This window comes from Ranitomeya imitator, chromosome 5, assembly GCF_032444005.1.
Source record: "Ranitomeya imitator isolate aRanImi1 chromosome 5, aRanImi1.pri, whole genome shotgun sequence".
Classification (NCBI taxonomy): domain Eukaryota; kingdom Metazoa; phylum Chordata; class Amphibia; order Anura; family Dendrobatidae; genus Ranitomeya; species Ranitomeya imitator.
The window spans coordinates 222880006-222905509 of NC_091286.1; the positions used below are offsets into that span (position 1 = coordinate 222880006).

The following is a 25504-nucleotide window of genomic DNA, read 5'->3' on the forward strand; positions in this document are numbered from 1 at the left end:
TTCAAGACTTTGTCAATGACATCTTCCGGGATATGCTTTCCACCTCGGTTGTAGTCTATCTGGATGATATTCTCATCTTTTCTCCAGATATTGACTCCCACCGGAGAGATGTTGGCAGAGTCTTCGACCTCCTACGGGCAAACTCTCTTTACGCAAAGTTGGAGAAGTGTGTGTTTGAGCAGGAGTCCTTACCTTTCCTGGGCTATATCATCTCCGCCCAGGGATTGGCTATGGATCCTGCCAAACTACAGGCTGTGATGGACTGGCAAGAGCCCCATTCTCTTAAAGCGGTGCAGCGCTTTATGGGGTTCATAAACTATTACCGCCAGTTCATTCCCCACTTCTCAACTCTGGTGGCTCCCTTGGTAGCCCTCACCAAGAAGGGAGCGAATCCCAAATTGTGGTCGGAAGAGGTCTCCAAGGCCTTCACTTCTATTAAGTCCCACTTTGCTAGCGCTCCCATCTTACATCGTCCCGATGTGGATAAGCCATTCCTACTGGAGGTGGATGCCTCGTCCGTTGGTGCTGGAGCAGTCCTCTACCAAAAGGATGCTCAAGGTCGGAAGCATCCATGCTTCTTCTTCTCCAAGACCTTCACGCCAGCGGAGAGGAACTACTCCATCGGGGACAGGGAGTTGCTAGCAATGAAGTTGGCCTTTTCGGAGTGGAGACATCTTCTGGAAGGTGCGCGGTTTCCCTTCCAAGTTTACACGGACCACAAAAATTTGGTCTATTTGCAGACAGCCCAGCGGCTAAATTCCCGCCAGGCCAGATGGTCCCTGTTCTTCTCCCGGTTCCACTTTTCCCTTCATTATCTCGCCGGGGAGAAGAATATCCGTGCTGACGCTCTCTCTCGCTCCCTTATGTCAACTGAGGAGGAGGAAGAGGAGCCTCGGCTTATTGTCCCTTCCGAGAGCCTGAGAACCGTGGCGCCGGTTTCGCTAGAGTCTGTGCCTCCGGGCAAGACTTTTGTGCCCATTAATTTGCGACCGGAGGTTCTCTCTTGGGCTCATTCGTCCAGGGTGGGTGGACACTTTGGGACAAAGAGGACATCTGAGCTACTGGCGAGGACGTACTGGTGGCCGCATATGGTCCGGGATGTCAGGGATTATGTTCTGGCGTGTGTCTCCTGCGCCAAAAATAAATCTCCGCGTCAAAGGCCAGCTGGTTTGCTCTATCCCTTGCCGGTGGCAGATAGGCCCTGGGAGATGGTCGGGATGGACTTTGTTGTGGGTTTGCCCAAGTCTCGCAGCTGTACCATCATTTGGGTCATCACCGATCATTTCTCAAAAATGGTGCATTTGGTGCCGCTGCCGCGGTTACCTTCTGCACGGGCCTTGGCAGCGTTGTTCATCAAACATATCTTCCGCCTACATGGTATGCCAGACAAAATTGTCAGTGACCGGGGTCCCCAGTTTGCGTCTCGGTTCTGGAGAGAGCTCTGTCGTCTTCTCAGTATTGAGTTGAATCTCTCTTCCGCTTATCATCCCGAGACGAATGGGTTGGTAGAGAGGGCCAACCAGACCTTGGTCACATACCTGCGGCATTTTGTTTCAGCCAGGCAGGATGACTGGGCATCCTTGCTATCATGGGCAGAGTTTGCACTGAACAACGCCGTTGCCGACTCCACTGGACAAACCCCATTCCTCCTCAACTATGGTCAGCATCCACGGGTACCTGTGCCTATGCCCGTGTCTTCCGCCGACTCCAGGGTGGCAGACTGGGCTGTGGAGGCACGGGATATTTGGGACCGCACTCAGGATGCCATTCGGGCCTCTAAGGAGAGAATGAGGTCCTCCGCTGATGCTCATCGGCGTCCCGCCCCGACCTTTGCTCCTGGCGACTTGGTGTGGCTCTCCGCCCGTAACATCAGGCTGCGAGTTGAGTCCACTAAATTTGCTCCTCGCTACTTGGGTCCATTCAAGGTCCTCGAACAGGTTAATCCTGTGGTCTATCGTTTGGCCCTTCCGCCACGCCTGGGTATCACCGACACCTTTCATGTGTCCCTCTTGAAACCCGTGTATATGTCCCGCTTTTCCGAGTCATCTGCTGGGACATCGGGTTCGTCTACGGACGATTATGAGGTGAACGCTATTTTGGGGTGCAAGGTGATGCGTGGTAAAAAATTTTATTTGGTGGACTGGAAGGGTTATGGTCCCGAGGACAGGTCCTGGGAGCCTGTTGAGCACATTCGGGCTCCGCAGCTCATTGCTGCCTTCGAACGTAGCGAGGCCCAAGGAGGGGGGGGCCCTAGGAGGGGGGGTAATGTTAGGGGTCGAGTTCCCGCTTCTGCACAGGGGGAATCTCGAGCCACTTCCGCTGCGGTCTCCCATTCTTGTCCAGCCGCAGTGGAGCCTGCTCAGCAAGGACGTCGGTCCCAGCGTCTTGCTCATTCTCACTCTGTTCTGAGAGTTAGTGCTGCTTCTCCAGTCTCTGCCTTTAAAGTCAGTGCTGGTCAGCAGCGAGCGGACTTCTCTGGGACTAAGTCCTTGTCTGCATGTACTGAGCATGCCCAGCGTAAGGTCTCCCGTTGGAGATCGAGGGTCATGTGCTCAGTCTCTGCAGCACATTCCATTGGTCCTCTTGGCAGGTCCTAGAAGGGCAAAAGTGCTGTGGCCACTTCCTGTGCTGCTGCTATATTAACTGCGCATGACCGCACGGCCATGCGCTAGTATTTTCTTACAATTGCTTATGTGTGTATGTTGTGAGTGCAAGTCGTCCTTGGAAACCCCTACCCTATTGAATGTCTGTTCGCGGAAGGTGTATGGCTGCTACCTAGCGCCCGACTTAGCCTACAGCACTAACACACATCACAGCGTCCTGTAGCTGTGCCTGCCAGTACGGCGCCGTGCGCCTGCCTTGCGCTTTCCATACCCGAGTCTGGGTGGTTAGTGGCGTCCGTTAGTGCGGCATCGCTCGCACTCTTGTGCACATAGATTGCTTAAGGTTCTCTACACACCCAGTTGCGGTGTTACGCCAGCAAGGGTCTAATCGGGCTCCAATCCCTGCTGGGGTTAAGTCCGCTGACCACTTGCTCGCGCACTAGTGCGGTACTGCGGTCCTGTGAATTAACAGGATCGCTTTCTTCACGCTGGGTGAGGTTTAACCCACGCGTGTATACCGCCATATTGTCTGCTAATTGCTAGCAGCAGGTTCTCACCTGCACGGTGGACCCCGGACTGCGAACGCACCTTTATCATCTGTCTTGGTGCGTTCCGCCAGTCCTAACACAAGGGTAAGAGAAGAAATTGGACCCAAAAGTTGTTGTGCAATTTGTCTTGAGTATGCTGATACGTGATATGTGGGGGTAAGCCACTGTTTGGGCGCATGGCAGAGCTCGGAAGGGAAGGAGCGCCGTTAGATATTTCATTGCAAAATTGACTGGAATTGAGATGGGACACCATGTCGCATTTGGAGAGCCCCTGATGTGCCTAAACATTGAAACATTGAAAGGGTATCAAGAAAAATTGGACCCCAAATGTTGTCCAATTTGTCTTGAGTACGCTGATACCCCATATGTAAGGGGGGGAACCACCGTTTGGGTGCATGGCAGAGCTCGGATGGGAAGGAGCACCTTTTGGAATGCAGACTTGATGGATTGGTCGCCTGGCATCACATTGCATTTGCAGAGCCCCTGATGTACCCAAACAGTAGAAACCCCCCACAAGTGACCCCATATTGGAAACTAGACCCCCCAGGGAACTTATCTAGATGTGTTGTGAGAACTTTGAACCCCCAAGTGTTTCACTACAGTTTATAATGCAGAGCCGTGAAAATAAAAAAATATTTTTTTCCCACAAAAATGTTTTTTTAGCCCCCCCAATTTTTATTTTCTCAAGGGTAACAAGAGATATTGGACCCCAATATTTGTTGTCCAATTTGTCCTTAGTACGCTGATACCCCGTATGTTAGGGTAAACCCTTGCTTGGGCGCACGGGAGAGCTCGGAAGGAGCACTGTTTTACTTTTTCAACACAGAATTGGCTGGAATTGAGATCGGACGCCATGTCGTGTTTGGAGAGCCCTTGATGTGCCTAAACAGCGGAAGCCCCCAATTCTAACTGAAACCCTAACCCAAACACACCCCTAACCCTAATCCCAACTCTACCCATAACCCTAACCACACCCCTTACCCGAGCATGTCCCTAACCCTAACACCAACCACACCCCTAACCCCAACACACCCCTATCCCTAACAGACCCCTAACCCTAATCTCAACCCTAACCACACCCCTAACTCCAACACACCCCTAACCCTAATCCCAACCATAACCCTAACCACATCCCTAACCCTGACACACCCCTAAGCCTAATCCCAACCGTAAATGTAATCCAAACCCTAACCCAAGCTTTAGCTCCATCCTTAACCCTAACTTTAGCCCCAACTCTAACCTTAACTTTAACCCCAACCCTAATCCTAGCCCTAACCCTAGCCCCAACCCTAACCCCAACCCTAACCCTAACCCCAACCCTAACCCTAACCCTAGCCCTAGCCCCAACCCTATCCCCAACCCTGACCCTAACCCCAGCCCCAACCCCAACCCTAATTTGAAAATGCAAATAAATACATTTTTTTAAATTTATTATTTTTCCCTAAGGGGGTCATGAAGGGGGGTTTGATTTACTTTTATAGCAGGTTTTTTTTAGCGGGTTTTTGTGATTGGCAGCCGTCACACACTAAAAGACATTTTTTATTGCAAAAAATAGTTTTTGCGTCTCCACATTTTGAGAGCTATAATTTTTCAATATGTTGGTCCACAGAGTCATGTGAGGTCTTGCTTTTTGCGGGATGAGTTGACGTTTTTATTGGTACCATTTTAGGGCATGTGACTTTTTGATCGCTTTTTATTCCGATTTTTTTGAGGCAGAAAGATCAAAAACCAGCTATTCATGATTTTCTTTTTGGGGGTGCATTTATACCGTTCCATGTTTGGTAAAATTGATAAAGCAGTTTTATTCTTTGGGATAGTGCGGTTACAGCGATACCTCATTTATATCTTTTTTTGGTGCTTTTATACGATAAAAACTATTTTATAGAAAAAATAATTATTTTTGCATCACTTTATTCTGAAGACTATAACTTTTTAATTTTTTCGCTGATGATGCTGTTTTGCAGGTCATTTTTTGCGGGACAAGATGACATTTTCAGCGGTACCATGGTTATTTATATCCGTCGTTTTGATCTTGTGTTATTCCACTTTTTGTTCGGCTGTATGATAATAAAGCGTTGTTTTTTGCCTCATTTTTTTTTATGGTGATCACTGAAGGGTTTAACTAGTGGGACAGTTTTATAGGTCAGGTCGTTACGGACGGTTGATACTAAATATGTGTACTTTTATTGTTTTTTTAAGATAAAGAAATGTATTTATGGGAACAGTATATATATATTTTTATTTAGGAATTTTTTTTAATTTTTTTACATGTGTGAATATTTTTTTTTTACTTTATAACATTGCCCCAGGGGGGCATCATTTTATAGGGTCAGATTGCTGATCTGACACTTTGCAGAGCATTGTGTCAGATCAGCGATCTGACAGGCACTGCAGGGACGCTTTCAAGCACCTGCTCTGAGCATGCGCTTGCAAGTCACCTCCCTGCAGGACCCAGAAGCAGCCCCACAGCCATATTGGATCCGGGGCCTGCAGGGACGAGGAGGTATGAGACCCTCGGAGCAATGCGATCACATCACGTTGCTCTGAGGGTCACAAGGAGCGTGATGCTTCCCTATCTCGCCAGAACACTGTGATCATCTTTGATCACAGTGTGCCGGGGGTTAATGTGCCAGGAGCGGTCACGGATCGCGACCAATTGCATATGACATACTATCCCGTCACTGGGAATTAAATCAAATATTACATTTGGGATTAAGGGGTTAAAGTAAGCTTGACATCATTGTCAAGATCCAATGATTTAAAGCTTCAGGCACATGACAGCTGTTCTGATCAGCTGTCATATGCCCCTAACAGCCACAGGTGGAATCACAATCCACCCGTGGCTGTTAACATGTTAAATGTCAATCTCTGACAGGGGCATTTAGCTCTCACAAACCAGGTGCACTTTACTAGCTCCACCCATCGGCGCCCTTGTCACATGCGTGATGAGTGCATGATTGCGGGGGTGCTGATAAGCTAACATAACAACTCCGGGTCTTCAAGGGGTCCCAGGTGGTTGTCAATGCTGATCTGCTTTGAGTGGCTGGCGTTCATAGCAGATGATCAATTCTTCTACACATAGCAGAACTGAAGACCTGCTATGTGTAGCACAAGCCATCAGAAGATCGCAGCTTATAGTCTCCTAAGGAGACTATTGAAGCAAGTGAAGAGTAAAAAAAATGTATTTAAAAATATATAAAGAGTAAAAAAATAGTTTAAATCTCCCCCTTTTGCCCCATAAAAAATAAAACAATAACAAAATTAAATAAATACATATATTTGGTATTGCCGCGTTCATAACTGCCCGATCTATGTAAATGTTAAAAAACTTAATCTGATCAGTAAACGGTGTAAGGAGTAAAAAATGAAAATGCCAGAATTACTGTTTTTTGGCAGCATTGCAATATAATGCAATAACTGGTGATAAAAACATTGTATCTACCTCAAAATGTTATCAATAAAAATGTAATCTTAGGGCACAAAAGATAAGCCCTCACTCAGCCAAAAAGCCAGAAAAATGGAAACGTTACTAGGCTCAGAAAATGGCGCAATTTGTTTTTTTTCTGTTTTACAAACTTTGATTTTATTTCATCACTTTAATAAAAAGATCCTATACATGTTTAATACCTGCGAACTTGTAATGACCTAGAGAATCAAAATCGAATGTCAGTTTTAGCATTTAGTGAACATGGTAAAAAAAACACAAATCAAATGTGGAATGGCACTTTTTTTGCAATTTCACCTCATTTGGATTTTTTTCCAGTCTTCTGATACACTGTATGGTAAAATCAATGGTGTTTCTCTAAAGCAAAACTTGTCCTGCAAAAAACAAGCCCTCAAATGGCCATGTTGACTGAAACATAGAAAAGTTATGGCTCTGGGAAGAAGGTGAGCAAGAATAAGTTGTCTGGCTATGCATCATGTTTACAGCAGGTTCTAGCAGTCAGACAGAGCTATAAGGATGCCTGTTATACAGGTGTTGAGTAATTCTGAGACATCAGAAATCAATTAATAATGACATTTTGTGTCAAATTTGCAGAAATCACTTGTTATAATTATAATTAATTACGTTGAGCTATTTAAAATTCTTCTTGTTTGATTGAATTATGAGAAATAGTGGAAAGTTTGTACATTTTATAAATAAACCTAATCTGCAATGTGGATTTAATTATTTTTGATTGTATAATTTGATTTTTGATTTTTACTACTTTACTCCTGACGAAGGTACACCGAAACACGCATACGGGTGGGCGCATACTGGGGATACTGCTGTTCACATACATTCAAGCATATGTACCTATGATGCCTTATTTCATAGTTACATATGTTGAAAAAAGACCTACTGTAGATCCATCAAGTTCAACCTTTGTCCACCACTTGTTCATTTTGTCACTAAATTAACTGTAACCTGCAATGTTATGTGTATTGAGGAAATCATCCATGTTTTTTTAAAAGCCGCTATAGTGTCTGCCAATACTACCTCTTATGGTCTGGCATTCCATTTTATGACTGATCTAACTGTAAAGAACCCTTTCCTATTTAGCTGTCGGAATCAACTTCCGAGATGCCTTCCATTCCTTGCAATAATCTAGTTGCCCACCTTTGAACTGACTCTAATTTCTGAATGTCCTTTTTTAAATGTGGAGCCCAAAGCTGGATCCCATGTTTTAGATGTGGTCTCACAAGTGATTTATAAAGGGTAACAATACATTGGGATCTCTTTTTTTATACACCCTAAAATTTTGTTTGCTTTTGCGGCTGCTGCTTGACATTGAGTACTGCTGCTCAGCTTACTTGTAACCAGAATACCCAAGCCCTTCTCCTGATCTGTAATCCCAAGTATGCTCCCATTTAATGTATATGCAGCAATGGTATTACTCCATCCCAGGAGCATTACTCTACATTTATCTATACTAAACCTCATTTGCCAAGTGTTTGCTCATTCAGACTTCTTTTCCAGATCTTTTTGAAAAATTGTACTGTCAAGGTAAGATTTTAGTATCCTACATAGTTTGGTGTCATAACATACAAAGAAAGTAGCCACAAATAAATATACTTTTTATCAATATACTGACTCTAATATAACATTTTGAAATAGGAGACACTGAGTCTTTATTTAAATACCATTTATTAAATAGACAAACGGAAAATAATGATGTAAAAAACAATACAATTATCACGGTATAATTATCATTATACCCCGATGCCTCGGGGTGATCCTCGACTCTGCCCTCTCTTTCAAGCCACATATCCAAGCCCTTGCCTCCTCCTGCCGTCTCAAACTCAAAAATATTTCCCGGATCCGTGCTTTCCTTGACCGTGACACCGCTAAAACGCTAGTGCATGCCCTCATCATCTCCCGCCTCGACTACTGCAACCTCCTACTCTCTGGACTCCCCTTTAGCACTCTGGCACCACTCCAATCCATCCTACACTCTGCTGCCCGACTAATCTACCTGTCTCCCCGCTATTCCCCAGCCTCTCCCCTATGTCAAGCCCTTCACTGGCTTCTTATCGCCCAGAGACTGCAGTTCAAAACCCTCACAATGACATACAAAGCCATCCACAACTGTCTCCTCCATACATCTGTGACATGGTCTCCCGGTACCTACCTACACGCAACCTCCGATCCTCTCAAGATCTCCTTCTCTACTCCCCTCTCATCTCTTCTTCCCACAATTTGAGATGTTTGGCTCCAACCACCGTGTCTTTGTGCGACGCAGAAAAGGTGAATGGATGGACTCTACATGCCTGGTTCCCACCGTGAAGCATGGAGGAGGTGTGAGGGTGTCGGGGTGCTTTGCTGGTGACACTGTTGGGGATTTATTCAAAATTGAAGGCATACTGAACCAGCATGGCTACCACAGCATCTTGCAGCGGTATGCTATTCCATCCGGTTTGCGTTTAGTTGGACCATCATTTATTTTTCAACAGGACAATGACCCCAAACACACCTCTAGGCTGTGTAATGGCTATTTGACCCAGAAGGAGAGTGATGGGGTGCTGCGCCAGATGACCTGACCTCCACACTCACCAGACCTGAACCCAATCGAGATGGTTTGGGGTGAACTGGACCGCAGAATGAAGGCAAAAGGGTCAACAAGTGCTAAGCATCTCTGGGAACTCCTTCAAGATTGTTGGAAGACCATTTCTGGTGAATACCTCTTGAAGCTCACCAAGAGAATGCCAAGAGTGTGCAAAGCAGTCATCAAAGCAAAAGGGGGCTACTTTGAAGAACCTAGAGTATAAGACATATTTTCAGTTGTTTCACACTTTTTTGTTAAGTATATAATTCCATTTTTTTTAATTCATAGTTTTGATGCCTTCAGTGTGAATTTACAATTTTCATAGTCATGAAAATACAGAAAAATCTTTAAATGAGAAGGTGTGTCCAAACTTTTGGTCTGTACTGTATATATATAGTCCTATAGTCGTGACGTGAAACCAAAGTAAGCCTTTAACACATATAGAGGGAGAAAAAGAGGGTTTTTTTGTAAAATAAGGCAGTTCCAGTCAAAAAAGTGATCATTCGGTTTTTTCACCATTCAGGATCACACTTTTTTCATACAAATGTAATATTTATTTAAATAATTGTATTGTTTTTTACATCATTATTTTCTGTTTGTCTATTTAATAAATGGTATTTTAAATATACAAAGGCTCAGGTTCTCTTGTTTCAAAATAGTTTGGTATCATCAGCAAAGACTGACACGTTACTCTCAATCTCATCCAAAAGGTCATTGCTAAAGAGATTAAAAAGAATCGGTCCTAGTACAGATCCCTGCGGTACCCCACTGGTAACTACATCACATTTAGAAAACGTTCCACTATTTATGACGACTTTTTGTTTCCTTTCATTCAGCCAATTCCTTACCCATCTGCATATATTTTCCCCCAGTCCTTGACTCTGTAGCTTCACTAAAAGGCTGTCATGTAGTACAGTATCAAATACCTTTGCAAAGTCCAGATAAATCACATCAGCTGCATTACCAGCATCCAGATTTGCACTTACCTGCTCATAGAAACCCAACACGTTAGTTAGACATGACTGATCATTCATGAATCCATGCTGGTTGTCAGTTATTATATTATTGTCTTTAAGATATTTCTTCACGTCATCTCTTACTGTATAATGCCTGTGAAGACACATCAATGTATCTTAATTAACCAGATTACTATATTTAGCAAACCAAGAAGAATACTCTATTATCTGTATGATGACTTTTGAATTTATTTGTTGGTCAAGAAAATAAATTTTTTGTTTGGGAAAGCCTGGAATATTGAATTGTAAGCTGTTATTTGATGTAACATGTTGTGCTCTTGTCCATGATGACTAGTGAGATTTACTGATATGGTAATTATGCCTTGTGTAGGCCAGATAGTTTGTTGACCTCAGAACAGAGGATGAAAAAGTATGCAAATAGAATAAAAAATCAAGTAATGATACTTGATCTCATCTCCATTCTTACCCTTTATGTAAATACTGAATGAAGGACAATTTTTAAGTATAAAAATAGGTCACATGCCTCTGTAGAAAGAGACACAGAGAGACAAAAAGATTGAGAGACAGAGAGAGATTCTGCCAAAACATCCAAAGGACCAGAGACAGCACAGCAACCAAGACATCATGGCTCCATCACGTGGGACACAGCTTTATTATTGTACAGGATGCCAACCTAGGGGACTTCAGCCTTGGTTGGAAGAATGCAGATCTGCTCCATTGATCATCGCTGAACTATGGATACGTTTGGAGAAAGCCAGGATTGGGACCTGTGGGTCGCCTGGTCTCTATGGAGATGTTTGGAGAAGTCAGGTTGTGACCCTCAGGTCAACTGGCCTTGTTTTTGAATGGACTGTCATCTTCCTCAGCTTGTCATTACCTCCTCTATGTGTGTGTGCCACAGCTGGTTTAATCGACACAGGAAGATGAAGCCAGGTTGTGACTCTCCAATCAACTGTCCCTTGTATCTGAATGGACTGTCATCTTCCTACACTTGTCGTTACTTCTTCTCTGTGTGCATGCCACAGGTGGAGTAGTCGACCTTGGGAGCTCTCCAGCAACAGCGGCTATTATCCTGGCGTGTCAGGGAAAGGTGAGGCTCTGTAATGCGCACCATATTGGGATACATTGCTGGGACCGTTCTATGTGTTATTTACCTGTTTTGTGGTTCAGAAAAGCATTGCCACACTGTTTTACCCTCACCTTGTGTTGTCTGAGTAGCATTAGGCCCACATTAATAGGAGAGCAGGTGTTTGACGGGATGATCCCTGGTCCATGCGGTTTTGGTTAGCGGACCTGGGGCCTGCCAACCCCTGCGTCTCCACAATGCCCTCAAAAATTTTGCACCTACAGGACAGTAGTTGCCTGGATCCACCTTCTTACTTTTCTTAAATATCAGTACCACATCAGCCATCCTCCAATCCTTTGGCACCACCCCTGTTACATATGAGTCTAAGAATATAAGATACAGCGGTTTGTAAATTACCAAGCTCAATTCCCTCAGTATCCATGGATGAATGCCATCTGGGCCGTGGGATTTGTCAATTTTTCATTTGCTCAGATGCAGGCGTACTTCTTCTTGTGATAAATTAGTTATATCAGTTGGTGAACTTTGATTTTTGCCTTGTTGAATGATCCCTGGAAAAGTTAATTCATTGGTGAACATGGATGAAAAGTGCCTGTTTAACTCTAGCTATCCCTTTTTTGGCACATCTACACTTCCCCCGATCCTAGTTGAAAAGCTTCTCCATCCATCTGACTATTTTTTTCCCAAGCACAGCTGCACCCTCCCTATTGACATGCAACCCATCCCTACCGTTTAGCCTGTAGCCAACAAAGAAGTCAACCCAGTTCTCCATTAACCCAAACCCTTCCTTCCTCCACCAATTTCTAAGTCATTTATCTCCTGAAGCTCCAGCTGTCTTTCTACAGTAGTGAGGCTTGTGGCACCAGTATTTCTGAAAACATCACCGTGGAAGTCCTGGCCTTCAGCTTCTCTTGTAGTTCCCTGTAATTATTTTTCAGGACCTTCCACCTCAATCTAGCTTTGTCATTGGTACCGATGTGTACCATTACCGTTGGGTTTTTCCAAGCCCGTTCCCGCAATCTGTCTTGCCAATTCACAAAATGGTGAACCTGACCACCTGTCAGAAAACACACTGTTTGGCATTCACGGTCTCGGCGGCAGTTGACCCTTTCTGTCCTCCTAGTTATAGAGTCCCTTACCACCAACATCTGTCTGGCCTTTGCTGCTCTCCTATCTCCCTTCTTCCTATAGCAATCATTTTCCTGTTTGCTAGGAGCAATGACCAGCTGTAGTGATCCCAGTCCTGGGCTTGCATTTATAATATGAGCAAGACAGGCATATTTACTAGGTTGTACCTGATCAGGACTGGGCTGCCTGGTATTTTTCCCCCTACGCCTTCTTTTAACTGTCACCCAGCTATGTACTTCTGAGTCCTGATCTTCCCCACCTACACTCTCCTCCATATCTCTGGCCCCAGCCAGCGCAAGCTCAGTGAGCTCTAAACTCCTCTCCAGGTTTGTAATGCTCCTAAGTGTGGCCAGCTGCACATTTTATATCCTTTAACTGGGCTTCCAAACATGCAACTCGCTGACATCGAGTGCAGATGTATTCATCCTCAAACGGATGTTCAAGTCATACATTCATCTCACAAGACGCACACCGGCAGCATTGTCCATGAAGCACATACTAATGGGGTAAATCGTACCGTAATTTAAAAACAGAAAAACACCAAACTACTGTATGCTCTTGAATTAAACTGTGATAATGTGTCTCACTAATCACTTACAGAATCTGCAGTCCGGGTTCTTAAAGACATCCCTCTGTCCACTCAGCAGCCCTCGCTTAGAGAATATGTCATTTGAAGTCCTCCAACCAGCAAGCACAGGTGTAGCTAATAGAAGCTACTAGAAACTTTAAACTCATATTCATATTCCTGTTGTCTGTCATTCTTTACTAGGACTCTCAGCATGGTATATTACTCTACATGAACCTCTGATTGTCAAATTAGAAAGACACTGTTTCACCTTGATACACTAATAATCCATTCGGCTATAAACATTATGATTCAAGTGATCTTTTAAATCCTATAGATGTGTATACACAGTGCACTTTATTTTCCCTTGTGTATGATGTATACTAATTTTATATAGGTGCTTTATAGTCATATATACATACATCTACTATATCATAACTCTACTTTATATATCAATATTAAGACAATGGATGTGTATTATACTTGAAGCAGGATTTTTTTTTTCAGTTTTTGAATTTCCACAAAAATTTAAAACAACCAATAAATTTAGTTCAACTTCACAATTGTGTTCCACTTGTTGATTCTCCACCCAAAAATTACATTTGGTATCTTTATGTTTGAAGCATGATATGTGGGAAAAGGTTGAAAAGTTCCAGGGGGACGAATACTTTCACAAGGCACTGTATATAGTATTAGATTATTGGGATTATATCACTGATACCTCCAATGGGACATAGTTGCTTTCTTTACTTATGTGCATGTTATTTTTGTGTCTTTTTCTTTATCTTTAGCATAAAAGGCAGAGACAGTGAACAGTGAACCATAGGTCACACAGTTGTTTAATTGAGGAGTTTCTATTAGTAAAGAAATTACATAGCTCTTTGCAGGAATATTGTACTGATATATCGGGATTAGTGTTGAGCATTCCAAAACCGCAAGTATCGGGTATCGGCCGATATTTGCGGTATCGGAATTCCAATACCGAGTTCCGATATTTTTGTGATATCGGGAATCGGTATCGGGATTAAGATTAATGTGTAAAATAAAGAATAAAAATAAAAAATATTGATATACTTACCCTCTGACGCGCCCTGGTCGTCACATGACCGCTCAGCGACCAATTCCAAGCCGCGACGTCATTGAAGGCCCTTAACGCGCTCATTCTTCGGAATGAAAGCAAGGCGGTTGCAGCGGTGACGACCAGGGCGCGTCAGAGGGTGAGTATATCAATATTTTTTATTTTTATTCTTTATTTTATACATGAATATGGATCCCAGGGCCTGAAGGAGAGTTTCCTCTCCTTCAGACCCTGGAATCCATTACAGGATACCTTCCGATATTTGTGTCCCATTGACTTGTATTGGTATCGGATATTGGTATCGGCGATATCCGATATTTTTCGGATATCGGCCGATACCATCCGATACTGATACTTTCAAATATCGGACGGTATCGCTCAACACTAATCGGGATACATTTCTTTAGACCTGTATATTATTTTTAAAAAAAGATGAAAGGGCAGGGTTTTTTCCCATAAAGTTAAAAAATGTTGCAGTGGTCTTGTGGCCTGCGGTGTGGTGTGAGGTGAAGTCATGGGGACTCAGTCTTGCAGTATACGGCTGTGAGGCACCAATGTGCTCACCCTGCTGACGCACTGTCGCTGCGACGGTAGTTGATGCACAGCGCCGCATTTCAAAGGCTATAAAAAGTTAGGGGCGCACTGAATGGTTTGCTGTTATGTGGCAGTTGGCTTCATACAGTCTGATCAGAATGTCAAGCTAAAAACCTCATGTTCAGTTTTGCAAATTTTTACATTAGACCAACGTACAATTTTTGGATGTGCTGGCCGTATCTTTATTTGTACAGTTCAGCATATTGCCTGGTCTGACCTATCTTTTTTTACTTGAATCAACACTGCTCTCATTTGGCATAGATGTTTTTAATTAGCTGGAGACACATATAGGGGTTCCGCCTATTTTTGCTCTCAGTTCACAGTCTGAGAGCTTACAGAACATGAGTTTTTGCTCCTTTCAACTGATGTTGGTGATGTTTGGTGGCCATTGTTCCTGTGGTGTTGTGCATGTTGGGGGCTGTGGCCTGGAGTCATAGGGATTCAGCCTTGCAGCATGGGTGCTGTGAGGCACCAGGTCACCCGCCCTGCTCGCGGAGGTGGTGGTTGAATATGGTGAAGCACCTTTAAAGGGAACCTGTCAGCAGCATTGTACTGAGTAACCTAAAGACAGTGTCAGTTTGTGATTAAAATGGTTGGTAAAATCTGTCTTGTGGTTGTTGTTTAATCTTTATTTTCAGATTTCACTTAATGATATGCTCGTGCTTTGGGGCGGCCTGTGGGGGGGGTCTTCATGTGATGCTCTGATTAGGTATTCATCAATATGGCTTCTGACAGGCCACTGATCCCTCAATGACCTGTCCCGTAGTTTATATAGTGAATATTGTATACATTTGAAACCAGAATCTTGCATACACTATATGAAATATTTTCTCAATGTCTGACATGAAATCAGAATAAACCTTTCCCATTTTCAGTCAGTTAGGATTACCATAATTATTAATATTTGCCAAATTACAGAATAATGAGAGAAAAAGAATATTTTAAGCCATGATAACTTGGTTGATGAAATCCGTCTTCTGCTTGCTGTTTAATTACATTTTTTAATAAGTTTTTTTATATAAATGTATCAAGCTAGTAACTAAAATAGTCTTATTGGTTATCCATGTAATTGTTCCAACTGGTACAACTGATTGAACACATTGTTTATAGTCATTGGTAAATAATGTACAAAAATTGTGCATTTTTTCACGATAATCTTTAATAAAACTGAATTGAAATGTAAAAGCTTTTATATGTGATGGCATAATGGCATCTAAAAAACACAGCTGCTGAAACATCAGTGACCCTCCCCATAATGCCCTGTATCTATGACATCTTACGGATTATCATTCCTTGTACAATGGGTGAGAGGAGAGTTAGTTCCTGTAGCTAACTAAGGGTACCGTCACACTATACGATTTACCTACGATCACGACCAGCGATATGACCTGGCCGTGATCGTAGGTAAATCGTAGTGTGGTCGCTGGGGAGCTGTCACACAGACAGCTCTCCAGCGACCAACGATGCCGAGGTCCCTGGGTAACCAGGGTAAACATCGGGTAACTAAGCGCAGGACCGCGCTTAGTTACCCGATGTTTACCCTGGTTACAAGCGTTAAACTAAAAAAAAACAAACAGCACATACTTACATTCTGGTGTCCGTCAGGTCCCTTGCAGTCTGCTTCCCGCACTCAGTGACTGCCGGCCGTAAAGTGAAAGTGAAAGCACAGCCGCTGTGCTCTGCTTTCACTTTACGGCCGGCAGTCACAGTGCGGGAAGCAGACGGCAAGGGACCTGACGGACACCAGAATGTAAGTATGTGCTGTTTGGTTTTTTTTAGTTTAACGCTTGTAACCAGGGTAAACATCGGGTAACTAAGCGCGGTCCTGCGCTTAGTTACCCGATGTTTACCCTGGTTACAAGCGAACGCATCGCTGGATCGCATCGCTAGATCGCTAGATCGGTGTCACACACACCGATCTAGCGATGACAGCGGGAGATCCAGCGATGAAAGAAAGTTCCATACGATCTGCTACGACGTACGATTCTCAGCAGGATCCCTGATCGCTGCTGCGTGTCAGACACAGCGATATCGTAACGATATCGCTGGAACGTCACGAATCGTACCGTCGTAGCGATCGAAATGTTATAGTGTGACGGTACCCTAAGATCTCAGTAGAGCACAGTTGGCAGGGCAGAGTCATTTTCCATCTCTATAGTCCCTGGGTAATTCTCTCTCCTGTAGAGTGTATGCTTTTATGATTAGGAGGGTAGTCTCTCTCCAATACAGTATAAGTTCTTATGGTCAGTGTGGGCCTCTCTCTCCTCCACAGTATAAGCTCTTATGGTCAGCAGTTACCTCTCTCTCCTTCTTGCTTGTGAAGTGCAAGCTCTTGTCGTCTGCACAGTTCTCTCTCTGTTATCTCCCACATGTATTTTCTGAAAAATTACAAGCTTTCCAAAATTTTAGGAACATTCACACAGAAACTGGAACAGAAGACCTACTGTATATGTGGTTTCTTTAACAGAAAGATATATTTTTATGTTTTTTAACCCCTTTTCAACATCGGGCATCATAGTACGACGACGTTGTATTCCCTCACTTTGATGTGGGCTCTGGCGCTGAGCCCACATCTTTCCTAGCATATCAGCTGTTTTGAACAGCCTCTAATAGCCGTGGGTGGAATCGTGATCCACCCTCGACTGTTAACTAGTTAAATGCCACTGTCAAATTCTGACTGCGCCATTTAACGCGTGCTTCCGGCAAGTGCACTGGAAATCCCGCCCAGCGACTCTCGTGTCACATGACCGCCGGTCGCTGATGGGTTTTGCATGACAACCAAAGGTCTCCAGCAGACCTCTATGGTTATCACCGCTGGATTGCTATGGGTTGCCACTCGAAGTCGGTGCTCAAAGTAAGTGAGCAATTCTGCTACATACAGGTGATCTGATCATCGCCTGTATGTAGCAGAGCCGATCGGGTTATGGCAGCTTCTTATCTCCCATGGAGACTATTGAAGCAAGCCAAAAGTAAAAAAAAATTAAAAAAAATATTACTAAAATAAAAAAAATATAAAAGGTCAATTCACCCCCCTTTCACCCCATTCAAAATAAAACAATACAAAAATCATACATATATATATATTTGGTATTGCTGCATTCAGAATCGCCCAATCTATCAATATAAAAAAAAGAATTAGCCTGATGGCTAAATGGTGTAATGAGAAAAAAAGTCAAAACACCAGAATGTCTTTTTTTTTGTTACTATGACATTGCATTAAAATGCAATAACGGGCGATCAAAAGATCATATCTGCACCAAAATGGTATCATTACAAATGTCAGTATAGTGCGCAAAAATCCGCCATCACCCAACCTGAGATCACGAAAAATAGAGACGCTACAGGTATCGGAAAATGGCGCAATTTTTTTAATTTTTTTAAACAAATTTAGAATTTCTTTTTCACTACTTAGATAAAAAAACGATCTAGACATGTTTGGTGACTATGAACTTGTAATGACCTAGAGAATGATAGTGGCAGGTCAATTTTGGCATTTAGTGAACACAGTAAAAAAGCAAAGCAAAAAACAATTGTGGAATTGCACTTTTTTGCAGTTTCACCATACTTGGAATTATTTTCCCATTTTTCAGTACATGATATGTTAAAACCAATGGTGTTGTTCAAAAGTACAACTCATCCCACAAAAAAACAAGCCCTCACATGGTCACATTGACCGATAAATAAAAAAGGTTTTTGCTCTGGGAAAAGGGGAGCAAAAAACAAAAATACAAAAATGAAAATACCTCTAATCTTTATTTTCATTCCATTATTAAACACACAAAGGGCATAAATTAATTAGTGGGTTAGAATGATTTAAACTAATAACTTGTTGCCAGACTAAGGAAGCATAGCCTGTACTGATTTCTGTGACATGATATAGTATAAAATTGGGAAAAAGGAAACTTTCTAAGTGGGACCAGATGGTATCATTAACTAGACTGTACGCAGTTCGAAGATGACATAAAATGTCCTTTGTTTTTTTTTCTGCCAGATAACAGAAAAACAGAAAACTGCCAACCAAAATTTATTTTTAATTTGAAGCTTTTTCTAGTCTGAGAAAAAAGTCTGAGTATATTATTTCTATATTAGTGATTATTGGTAACTTGTATTTCCTGTCTGATGTGCATTGACAGTTATTGCACTCGGTGCAGACAGTGAATTCCATTATTTATAATGGCATAAATCTCCTCTTTAATGCACAATTCCTGAGAGGGAATCCAAGAGAGCTGTTAACAGCTGCCACTAGTCTTTCAAATTAAAATATCATAAATCTATTGAATTTATTCTTGTCTATTAATTTTAATGTTCAAAGATATAGTAGAACATGTGCCGTAAAAGCACACGAAACCTAGGCAGACTAATAAGGCAGTTCCAAGACAATTTACAAGAATAGAAAAATCAGATTTATATTAATAAAAGTTGTAACATCATGATCAATTTGGGGAAGAAAAGAGAAAAACATACAATTTAAACTGGTTTGGTAATTTATAATGTGTAAAACATATTTACTCTGTACAGATTGAGCTTCAGAAATGCAAATAGTTTTATGCATCTCAATATGAAAGACCTAATACCAAATGAAATATGGATTATTGTAAAATACATACCTGAAAAGTAGGACACTAATTAGCAAATTATTTTTTTGATTAATGTTTACTGATATCATTGCATGAAAATTTCATATTAGACGCAGAGCAGATCCGTATTTCACCACACTATTTGTATTCTTTATGTTCTATAATACCATGTATCAGGTTAAATCATGCTTGGTTCAAGGTTAGAATTAACTTGGTAATTTCCCTCTCAATATTTAACATGTATTTATTTCTTGCTCTTTCAGATACAAAGCTATCGTGAATCCAATGGACATCCAGACATCAAGTGCTGTTCTGTGGACATGTATAAAAGCGACAGCCATCTGGATCATTTCAATGCTTTTGGCAGTCCCTGAAGCAGTGTTTTCTGAAGTGGCACATATCAACGGATCAGACAATGTCAGCTTCACAGCTTGTATCCCATATCCACAAAATGATGACATGCATCCAAAGATCCATTCTGTTCTTATATTCTTGGTCTACTATCTAGTTCCACTGACTATTATAAGTGTTTACTACTATCATATTGCTAGAACTTTAATTAAAAGTGCGCACAACATTCCTGGAGAATACAGTGAGCATTCAAAACGACAGGTGAGTACTTTACATTAATACAAAAATAAATCAATAAAAATAAGTCAATAAAAATTGATACCAAAAAATAAGTATATGTGACCAGAATATACTATACTGTATATATAGAATATGTAATTAGAATGTATTAATTATATCAACATCTATGTACAGTGTGTACAGAAAGTATTCAGACCCCTTTAAATTTTTCATTCTTTGTTCCTTTGCAGCCATTTGGTAAATTCAAAAAAGTTAATTTTTTCTCATTAAAGCACAATCTGCACCCAATATTGACTGAAAAAAACAGAAATGTAGAAATTTTTGCATATTCATTAAAAAAGAAAAACTGAAATATCACATGGTCATAAGAATTCACACCCTTTGCTCAGACACTGAATATTTAAGTCACATGCTGTCCATTTCCTTGTGATCCTCCTTGAGATGGTTCTATTCCTTCATTGGAGTCCAGCTGTGTTTAATTAAACTGATAGGACTTTATTTGGAAAGGCACAAATCTATATATAAGACGTCACAGCTCACAGTGCATGTCAGACCAAATGAGAATCATGAGGTCAAAGGAACTGGTCAAGGAGCTCAGAGACAGAATTGTGGCAAGGCACAGATCTGGCCAAGGTTACAAAAATAATTTCTGCAGTACTCAAAGTACCTAAGAGCACAGTGGCCTCCATAATCCATAAATGGAAGAAGTTTGGGCCCATCAGATCTGGTCATCCAGCCAAACTGAGCAATCATGGGAGAAGAGCCTTGGTGAGAGTGGTAAAGAAGAACCCCAAGATCACTGTGGCTGAGGTCCAGTGATGCAGTAGGGAGATGGGAGAAAGTTCCACAAAGTCAACTATCACTGCAGCCCTCCACCAGTCGGGCCTTTATGGCAGAGTGGCCCCATGAAAGCCCTCATAGAGTTTGTTAAAAAACATATGAAGGACTCCCAGGCTATGAGAAATAAGATTCTCTGGTCTGATGAGACAAAGATAGACCTTTCGGTAATAATTCTAAGCAGTATGTGTGGAGAAAACCAGTCACTTGCCATCACCTGCCCAATAAAATCCCAACAGTGAAACATGGTGGTAGCAGCATCATACTATGGGGGTGTTTTTCAGCTGCAGGGACAGGATGACTGGTTGCCATTGAAGGAAGCATGAATGTGGCCAAGTAAAGAGATATCCTGGATGATACTTCTTCCAGAGTGCTCTGGACCTCAGACTTAGCCGGAGGTTCAACTTCCAACAATACAATGACCCTAAGCACACTGGTAAAATAACAAAGGAATGGCTTCAGAACTAATCTGATCATTATTGACTGGCCCAGCCAGAGCCCTGACCTAAACCCAATTGAGCATTTCTGGGGAGACCTGAAAATGTCTGTCCACTAAGTTCATCATCCAACCAGACAGAACTGGAGAGGATCTACAAGAAAGAATAGCAGAGTATCCTCAAATTGAGGTGTGAAAAACTTGTTGCATCATTCCCAAGAAAACTCAGGGTTATACTAGCTCAAAAGGGTGCCTCTTGTTATGATCTGGTGGTTTAGGAACAACATGAGACAAGCTCTGAAGGAGGTGGTATCTGTACTGACCGCAAACCCTGAACCTAACAGCGCAACTAAAAATAGCCGTGTGGGGTACCTGACGCTCCCTAGACCCCACGGCACAGCCTAAGATCTAACTTCCCCTAAAGATGGAAACAGGAAACCTATCTTGCCTCAGAGAAAATCCCCAAAGGAAAGATAGCCCCCCACAAATATTGACGGTGAGAGGAGGGGAAAATAACATACGCAGAAATGAAATCAGATTTTTGCATAGGAGGCCAGTCTAGCTTGATAGATAGGACAGGAAAGGATACTGTGCGGTCAGTATAAAAACTACAAAACAATCCACACAGAGTTTACAAAATCTCCACACCTGACTAAAGGTGTGAAGGGTAAATCTGCTTCCCAGAGCTTCCAGCTAACAGAAAAAATCCATACTGACAAGCTGGACAAATATAGAATGCACAGAACAATAAGTCCACAACATGTGGGCTGAAAAGAGCAAAGCCAGAACTTATCTTTGCAGAACTGGTCAGGAAACCAGGAGAATCCAAGCAGAGATGGGAATCCAGCCAGGAAACATAGACAAGTGGCACAGGCTGAAGAAAGACCCAGACTTAAATATCAGACGATAAGTGGAGGCAGCTGATGACAGCTAACTCCAAGGAGCAGCCATACCACTAGAAACCACAAGAGGGAGCCCAAGAGCAGAACTCACAAAAGTGCCACTTACAACCACCGGAGGGAGCCCAAGAGCGGAATTCACAACAGTACCCCCCCTTGAGAAGGGGTCACCGAACCCTCACCTGAGCCCCCAGGCTGATCAGGATGAGCCAAGTGAAAAGCATGAACCAAATCGGCAGCATGGACATCGGAGGCAACAACCCAAGAATTATCCTCCTGGCCATAACCCTTCCACTTGACAAGATACTGAAGCCTCCGCCTCGAAAAACGAGAATCCAAAATCTTCTCAACCTCATATTCCAACTCTCCCTCAACCAACACCGGGGCAGGAGGGTCAACCGAGGGAACAACGGGCACCACATATCTCCGCAACAAAGATCTATGGAAAACATCATGAATGGCAAAAGAGACAGGAAGAGCCAAACAAAAAGACACCGGATTAATAATTTCAGAAATTTTATAAGGACCAATAAACCGAGGCTTAAACTTAGGAGAAGAAACCTTCATAGGAACATGACGAGAAAACAACCAAACCAAATTCCCCACACGAAGCCGGGGACCAACACGCCGACGGCGGTTAGCAAAACGTTGAGCCCTTTCTTGAGACAACGTCAAATTGTCCACCACATGAGTCCAAATCTGCTGCAGCCTGTCCACCACAGAATCAACACCAGGACAATCAGAAGGCTCAGCCTGCCCAGAAGAAAAACGAGGATGAAAACCAAAATTACAAAAGAAAGGTGAAACCAAAGTAGCCGAACTAGCCCGATTATTAAGGGCAAACTCGGCCAACGGCAAGAAAGACACCAAATCATCCTGATCAACAGGCACAAAGCATCTCAAATAGGTCCCCAAGGTCTGATTAGTTCGCTCAGTTTGGCCATTAGTCTGAGGATGAAACGCCGAAGAAAAAGATAAATCAATGCCCATCCTAGCACAAAAGGCCCGCCAAAATCTAGAGACAAACTGAGAACCTCTGTCAGACACAATATTCTCCGAAATGCCATGCAAACGAACCACATGCTGAAAAAACAATGAAACCAGATCTGAGGAGGAAGGCAACTTAGGCAAAGGTACCAGATGGACCATTTTAGAGAACCGGTCACAAACAACCCAGATAACAGACATCTTCTGGGAAACAGGAAGATCCAAAATAAAATCCATGGAAATATGCATCCAGGGCCTCTCAGGGACCGGCAAAGGCAAAAGCAACGCACTAGCGTGGGAACAGCAAGGCTTGACCCGGGCGCAAGTCCCACAGGACTGCACAAAAGCACATACATCGTGAGACAAGGAAGGCCACCAAAAGGACCTAGCAACCAAATCTCTGGTACCAAAAATCCCAGGATGACCAGCCAACACTGAGCAATGAACCTCAGAAATTACCTTACTTGTCCATCTATCAGGAACAAACAGCTTCCCCACTGGACAGGGGTCAGGCCTATCAGCCTGAAATTCCTGAAGCACCCGCCACAAATCAGGGGAGATAGCAGAAAGAATCACCCCCTCCTTAAGAATGCCAACCGGCTCCAGGACTCCAGGAGAATCAGGCGAAAAACTCCTAGAGAGGGCATCAGCCTTAACATTCTTAGATCCCGGAAGATACGAGACCACAAAATCAAAACGGGAGAAAAACAGGGACCATCGAGCCTGTCTAGGATTCAGCCGCTTGGCTGACTCGAGGTAAATCAGATTCTTATGATCGGTCAGGACCACAACACGGTGTTTAGCTCCCTCAAGCCAATGTCACCACTCCTCAAACGCCCACTTCATAGCCAACAACTCCCGATTGCCGACATCATAATTGCGTTCCGCAGGCGAAATCTTTCTGGAAAAAAAAGCACACGGTTTCATCAAAGAACCGTCAGACTCCCTCTGAGACAAAACGGCCCCTGCCCCAATCTCAGAAGCGTCGACCTCAACCTGAAAAGGAAGAGAAACATCCGGTTGACGCAACACAGGGGCAGAAGTAAATCGGCGTTTAAGCTCCTGAAAGGCCTCAACAGCCTCAGAGGACCAATTCGTCACATCAGCACCTTTCTTCTGCAAATCAGTAAGGGGCTTAACCACACTGGAAAAGTTGGCAATGAAACGGCGATAGAAATTAGCAAAGCCCAAAAATTTTTGAAGTCCCTTCACAGATGTGGGTTGGATCCAGTCATGAATAGCTTGGACCTTAACAGGATCCATTTCTATAGACGAGGGAGAAAAAATAAAACCCAAAAAAGAGACCTTCTGAACTCCGAATAGGCACTTAGACCCCTTCACAAATAAAGCATTATCATGAAGGATCTGGAACACCATCCTGACCTGCTTCACATGAGACTCCCAATCATTGGAAAAAATCAAAATATCATCCAAATATACGACCATGAATTTATCAAGATAATTGCGGAAAATATCATGCATGAAAGACTGGAACACAGATGGAGCATTAGAAAGCCCAAATGGCATCACAAGGTATTCAAAATGGCCTTCGGGCATATTAAATGCAGTTTTCCATTCGTCACCCTGTTTAATACGAACAAGATTATATGCCCCTCGGAGGTCAATCTTAGTAAACCAACTAGCCCCCTTAATCTGAACAAACAAATCAGTAAGCAGAGGCAAGGGGTATTGGAATTTAACCGTGATCTTATTAAGAAGACGATAATCAATACAGGGTCTCAAGGAGCCATCCTTCTTAGCAACAAAAAAGAAACCCGCTCCCAATGGTGACGAAGAGGGCCGAATATGCCCTTTCTCCAAAGACTCCTTAACATAGCTCCGCATGGCGGCATGCTCTGGCACAGACAGATTGAAAAGTCGGCTCTTAGGGAACTTACAACCAGGAATCAAGTTAATAGCACAATCACAGTCCCTATGTGGAGGAAGGGAACTGGACTTGGGCTCATCAAATACATCCTGGAAATCCGACAAAAACTCAGGGACCTCAGAAGAGGGGGAAGAGGAAATTGACATCAAAGGAACGTCACTATGTACTACTCGACAACCCCAACTAGTCACCGACATAGTTTTCCAATCCAGCACCGGATTATGTTCCTGCAACCATGGAAATCCCAGTATAACAACATCATGCAGGTTATGCAACACCAGAAAACGGCAATCTTCCTGATGTGCAGGAGCCATGTACATAGTCATCTGTGTCCAGTACTGAGGTTTATCCTTGGCCAAGGGTGTAGCATCAATGCCCCTCAAAGGAATAGGGCTCTGCAAAGGCTGCAAAGAAAAACCACAGCGCCTGGCGAATTCTAAGTCCATTAAGTTCAGGGCAGCGCCTGAATCCACAAATGCCATGACAGAAAAGGACGACAATGAGCAAATTAGGGTCACAGATAAGAGAAATTTAGGCTGTATAGTACTAATGGTAACAGACCTAGCGACTCTCTTAGTACGCTTAGGGCAATCAGAGATAACATGAGCCGAATCACCACAGTAAAAACACAGCCTATTCTGACGTCTGAATTCCTGCCGTTCTATTCTAGTCAAAATCCTATCACA

The 25504-nt window shown here is 43.0% G+C and overlaps 1 protein-coding gene across 1 annotated transcript in view; it reads left to right on the forward strand.

The window, feature by feature from the left end:
- NMBR (neuromedin B receptor) overlaps positions 1–25504 on the forward strand; it is a 692124-nt gene that overhangs the window by 561356 nt on the left and 105264 nt on the right. Inside the window, exon 2 of the mRNA XM_069767953.1 lies at positions 19444–19792. Within this exon, the coding sequence (XP_069624054.1) occupies positions 19444–19792 (349 nt within the window). The remainder of the gene's footprint in view (positions 1–19443; positions 19793–25504) is intronic.